The 5923-nt window shown below is 40.0% G+C and overlaps 1 protein-coding gene across 2 annotated transcripts in view; it reads left to right on the forward strand.

Moving 5' to 3' along the window:
• The first annotated feature begins 3499 nt into the window (after positions 1-3499).
• The window catches only part of LOC106511188 (CD81 antigen), a 4635-nt gene continuing 2211 nt past the window's right edge, over positions 3500-5923 (forward strand). The window contains exons 1-4 of one of the 2 annotated variants that reach the window (XM_013999934.1): positions 3500-3561; positions 3827-3955; positions 4235-4340; positions 4429-4526. In XM_013999934.1, coding sequence (XP_013855388.1) covers positions 3890-3955; positions 4235-4340; positions 4429-4526 — 270 coding nt within the window. In that variant the 5' untranslated portion in view covers positions 3500-3561; positions 3827-3889. Of the gene's footprint in view, positions 3562-3821; positions 3956-4234; positions 4341-4428; positions 4527-5923 lie in introns of both variants that reach the window. The other variant, XM_013999933.1, reaches the window with a different exon arrangement.

The following is a 5923-nucleotide window of genomic DNA, read 5'->3' on the forward strand; positions in this document are numbered from 1 at the left end:
CACACACACACACACACACACACACACACACACACACTTTGTACTTATACATGCATCTGTGTCTCTTAAATTACCATATTTAATTTTTATTTTTGATTTTCTCTCACTAGTCTTTATTTCCCTGTTGCTTTTATATTCTCTGTCTCCTGTATTACATTTCCTTATTCATGTCTGCTTCATTGTGCAAATAAGGTGGGCGGTCCTTCCTTGGCCAGCTCCTCTCCTATTGGTCAAGAGAGTGGAGGAAGCAGAAACCATGTGCAGATCTACTGTGCATGCTTGTGCCCCCTCAGTTTAGCATAAAGTTTCAGGTTTAGTTAAAAACAAAGGCAATTAGGAAAACACTTGACAGTACTGCTCATGAAAGATTCCTAGAAAGGGGACTTTCCATCCAACTACAGTACATGCCTCTGTGCAACATGGAAGCTCCTGTCTGTCATCACAGCAGCTGCTAAGATGAATAGCTGCACACTTATCCAAATGTAATAAAACTGCTATTTAAAAATATTTGTGTATATATGTTTATTAATCCAACATACAGTGCAGTAACATAATATATAATGTACCCTTGTTTTATAAATATAAATACAAAATGTTTGAAGCAAACTAAAAGAACTTACTTTAGTGAGCTGAAGGGTAAAATCATAAGACGTCTTGAGTGCAGACTCCTGCTGGTTGTAGTTCTGGTAAAAAGCCGGTGTTTATGTACTGTACTTGTGACTTCAGTAAACATCTCATATTTAGCTTTGTGCAACATGTTGTAGTGGTGAGTTTTATTAAAGTCMTCATGGCAGTGTGTCTAATATAAATAAACTAAACACATACGTTTGCCTTGCAATTCTGTGAGTCTACCTCCCATTTCACCTGAAACATGCAATTTTATCTGTTCAGACCTTATTGGTGGGCTGGTTGGAAATCAATGGATTGTAAAGATAATAACACATCTCTACAGCCCACCCCTGACTTATAACCTTCTCTGAATCCCTTAAAAGTCCTTATAATTCACCACTGATTTCCACAAGTGGAAATTAGATTGTTTTATTGTGGAAGATCCTGGTAAAAGGCTGTGTTATGAGTGCTCACAGCTTCTCCTGTGTTTTCACAGAGCTGTCCAGTGACCATCACTGAAGACTACAGTTGGTCACCAAAGATGGTTTTCTTCATAGGAATATCAGGATATTTAGTAGGCAAATGCTGTTCCATTGTTTACTTACAACTTATTTTCAAAGAGAATATGCAATCATAGAATATCTTATCTCAATTGTCAAAACTGTGGTATTTGTATAACTGGTGGAACTTGAACTTCCTCTAGCGGTATTCTTGAATTAGAGGCATTTGTTCTCGCACAGCTCAGCATTTCAATCAGGTAGATATCTAGGCTTTGACTGGGCCGTTTTGACAAGACCTTCATTTTTGTTGTTTTGTTTTCAGTCATTTGGTTGTAGAGTTGCTGCTGTTTTTGGGATCTTTGTTCTGTTGACCCTGTTTGGACAGCTTGCTGCTGTGTCTGCAGATGTCTCATCAAGGAACATCCATCACTGATCAACCTATTATTGTTTCAGATGACCTAACAGTCTGCCAGCAATACTGAATGATGAAACAGGATATAATACAAGTAGCAGTCAGGGGCCACAGGTATGATTGTCTTAGGGTCATCACTGAATGTTTTCACTGATCACTGTCTGTAATCACTGGGATAGTGTGTTCACATCAAACATATTTTGAGGGTCAGGTTTACATGCAAAGTCTATGGTGGACACTCATCAAGGAGCTTTGAGAAGTGCCATTTCACGCTTGACTTGTTTGCTGTAGACTTCTCCAAAAAGACATATGGTAGTACACTTTATAATTAGTGAAAKTGTTGTAAGTAGGAAGGGCAAAAGCTTGACAGACAAAGCAGCCTTTGCGGAGTTACAAAAATTCAAAAGGTGCACGACCACGTGCCAGGACACCGCGCAGGACCAACACGCAGGGGCAGGGACTGCGCAATTGCGTCACTATTGACGTGTGCCCCCCCGCACTCGGTGCGACACATCAACTATAAACCCAGTTTTACTCGCATCGAACACTGAGTTGGAAAATCTGAACTTTTGCAGCTCGACGCGTCAACCAATTTGAGACTCCACTGTGTGTGACGTAGTGACACATTTATAGACGGGATGGTTTCCACTAACCTGAGACAGATGGATAGAAGCTCTTTAGCTGAAATCAAGTGTCGTGTCCTGGCAGGAGATGCCGACAGCGATGTGGGTCAGCGGCTCGTCAAACTGGACTCGGGACAAAAATAGAGCTGGAAGTGAGCCTCGTTAGCTCACAGCTCCTAGGTGGTGAAACTCACTAAATTCAGAACATCTCTGAATTATCTGGTGAATTAATAATGAATCAATTATCAGGTGAGCGCGACATGATCCTGCTCTCAGTAAGTAAAGCAAAGACACTTTCTTTATCTCATCCGCCGTTAAACAGAGACCYGCAGAGGAGCCTCTCGACGCGTGTCAAGAGCAATTTTGACGAGCGTCTGACCTCAAAGTGAACAAATGTCCAACTTAAAGCAATGGATGTGTTTTTGACGCCCAAATCACGTTCGGTGTGAACACAGCACTAAAGGCTAAAGCCCTATCATGCAAAAAAGGAGCCATGTGAACATACGAACAGTTTGCTCTGGACCAAAGCTCTTTTAAAATTGAGGCAAAGTGGAAAAAAATTCTGTGATCAAAATTTTAAATTCTTTTTGGAAACCACATCCTCCATACAAAAGAAGGGAGGGACTATCCAGCCTGTTACCAGTGCACAGTTCAAAAGCCTGCCTCTCTGACAGTATGGGGGTACATTAGTGCCTATGTCGTGGGCAGCTCTCCTCTGGAAGGCAACTGTCAATGCAGAGCAGTTAAAAAAATAATGATCTCATCTAGCAAGAATGTCCAAGATAACCCAGGACTGTTGAACAGTGACAATCTTACTTTAGAAGAAAAGACCAGAACAAGACAACATTCAACTCCAAAAACTCCAGGAACAGGTCTCTATACTTGACTGGTTAGTTCTTGGTTTAAAAAGTCCAGATACCAAAACATGAACATTTATTTGTGCCTTTTGTTATCCCCTACTCTTTAGTTTTTGGGCTGCAGTTCAGACCACGTGAGAGAGAAAGAGAGAGAGAAAGATTAATCCAATAGGGTTTTTTCCCAAACATATTTTTCAATGTGATCTGTGCTCGGCTTTGCAAATTATTAATTATCAAATCTATGAAAACATTTTCTAATAAACTTCTGTTATTATAACTGTGTAAAACCATACTACACTGTAATAATTCCTCACCTATCTTAACTTCCGTTTTCTGCTAAACACTACTATCCCGAGTTTCATTTCGTCAGAATTTCCTTTTGATTATTCCTTCCAGTCTTGTTTGAAGCCCTCCTCTGCTTAAAGGTGGTGTCTCCTGTCAATCACCTGTCTTATCCAATGAGAGGACAGAATAAAAACTAAAGGGGCGGTGCATATGGCGGTTCACGCAGTTTTATAAAGAAGCTGTGTGTCTGTTTGCAGCCAAAGCAGTTTACGAAGGTAAAATATCGCCGAAAAGTATTTCAGGCATTTATTTTATTAGAAGCTAATTGTTACTTCGTGTATTTTATAATAAAATAGAAACGAATTGCTTGACTAAGTTAGCCGGGTTTGTTCCTCTTTTCCTTTCTTTTTTRCCCCCACATTTTTATTCGAAATACTGTTTTAAGTTCTCGACGTATTTGTTATACGACTACACGTGTACTCCGCTTGGGTTGTCCGTTGTTTGTGTGTTTTTATTGAAACTGGTTTTTGTGCAGAACAGGCCTTATTAGCTCGCAGACTTCAGAAGCTCGTAGTTTTACAATCCCCTCCTCCTGTCTTCATCATGGCTGTGGATGGATGTGGACTCGTTTGCAAGTATATCCTAATCATCTTCAACATCATCTTTGCGGTGAGTGCAGCATATTACGGTCATAACACACAGACACGTTTTATTACAAGATAAGGAGAAAAGATTTTGTAGCTTTTTGAGTGAGATCACAAAAACAGTTAAGATTTAATGGGGGGAATAAGTTTTATATCTTGTTTTTTTTATTATTCTGTGAAGCTGTAATTTTCTGTTTTCTGTGCAGGTTTAGTTATAGATGTGAAGTGGTGTAACTTTACTTTGTATGGATGTGTAATGTAGCCTGTAGTTACAGTAAACTTGTGTTGGTTTCCTCTCTCGTAGGTGGTGGGATTAGCATTTTTGGGTCTTGGCTTGTGGTTCAGATTCAGTGAAAGCACCAGGCCTCTCTTCAACATCGCAGAGTTCAACTCAAGTGCCTTTGTCATCGGTTAGTGCAACGATTACTCAAGCAGATTCTCWTCCACAATCAAAAGCTCATCAGTGCCTGATTGCTTCTGTTTTTCCCCCCTCGTCAGGAGTGACTGTACTGATAGTTCTCGGTGTAATAATGCTGATCGTGGTGACGTTCGGAGACTACGGTGCTTGCAACGAGAAAAGAGGTTCCTTGCAAGTGGTGAGACAGCTCTTCCTTGCATCACAATATCCTTTTCATATAAATACATGTTTGGATGAGTTACTGTTGTGCAACAATCACAAACAAGACATTTTTTATGAAGGACAAATGAAGATGGATCTYCATGTCTTTAGCTGTGCACTGCACACGTTATATTTTCATCTAAAATTTCACAAAATGGCACGTAGGACCCAGCAGCAGAAACCAAACAGAWTTCTTAACTGTTTTACATTATCTCATGTTTTGTTTTTTGTGACCTTGTTGTTGCAACAAGGAGCACAATAAATCCAGATGAAGGATCACTTACTGTGATTAAGTTAACACTACTGAACTCATTGTCTACTAGGMTTGGGCATAATCGTATCGTGTGCAATTAATTGTCAGAAAAACATTAATTGATTAATTTTTGGCACTTGACAATTAATACGATTAATGCCACCAGGCAGACTAACCGCTTGGTGCTCCTCTCTGATTTAAATATGACCAACATTAAAAAAAAWTGTGTAATTTATTTATCTATCAACACAATTTAAAGTTTGATGTGTAGCCTGAAGTCTGTAATTTTGACACAATTTGGAACAGATGAAGAGCCAAATTTCTCCCTATAAATTGGTCATGTGACTAGGATACAAGGGTGTCCAGGGACTCCAGGGGATTAATCGTCAAGTTAATCGTTATCGGCTAAATACCACAATTAATCGTGATTAATTTTTTTGCCAATATTGCCCAACCCTATTGTCTACTTTAGGGCTGCAACAACGAATCGATAAAATCAATAAAAATCGATTATTAAAAGCGTTGGCAACGAATTTCATTATCGATTCGTTGTGTCACGGGATTTATGCGTCCCTCGCCGTGTCGCAGAGCAGATTACGTCACCCGCACAGCGTTGTCAATGCTAGCTGACCTAAATAAAGTTTAGGAAGAAAGAAAAAACTCTACCTGTAAAGAGCTGCCCRCTCTGACTCTCCAGTGAAAAGCAGAGACTACGAACTTAAACCAGTTTTTAAATTGTGTTGTTAGGCCAAGTAGATCTGAAGATATGATAAAAAGTATCTGCTACATTTATTCTTTTTAAAAGACGTCTGATTTGATGTGCGCCTCGTCGCGAGGAGGAAGTGCGTGCGGAGGAGGAGGGAGACCTTAAATCCAACGTTTCATCCTCCTCTCGGGCCAAAATTATAAAAACTCTCCAATTTTTTCTGACTGAGGCCCAAAGTTATTTGTTGAGCAGCAAAAAGTTTCAGGACGAAGGGGGAAAAAAAAGACGCGATCGAGCAGCAGGTCTGCAGGGAGAGGGGAGGAGGAGGGGGGCTGCTTCAGAACCGGTTACTGGGTCAGAACAACGTTTTAGTCAAACAGAACCAACAAGAATGAAACAAAAAGTAAAGAATTAG

This window comes from Austrofundulus limnaeus, unplaced genomic scaffold (assembly GCF_001266775.1).
Source record: "Austrofundulus limnaeus strain Quisiro unplaced genomic scaffold, Austrofundulus_limnaeus-1.0 Scaffold2574, whole genome shotgun sequence".
NCBI lineage: Eukaryota > Metazoa > Chordata > Actinopteri > Cyprinodontiformes > Rivulidae > Austrofundulus > Austrofundulus limnaeus.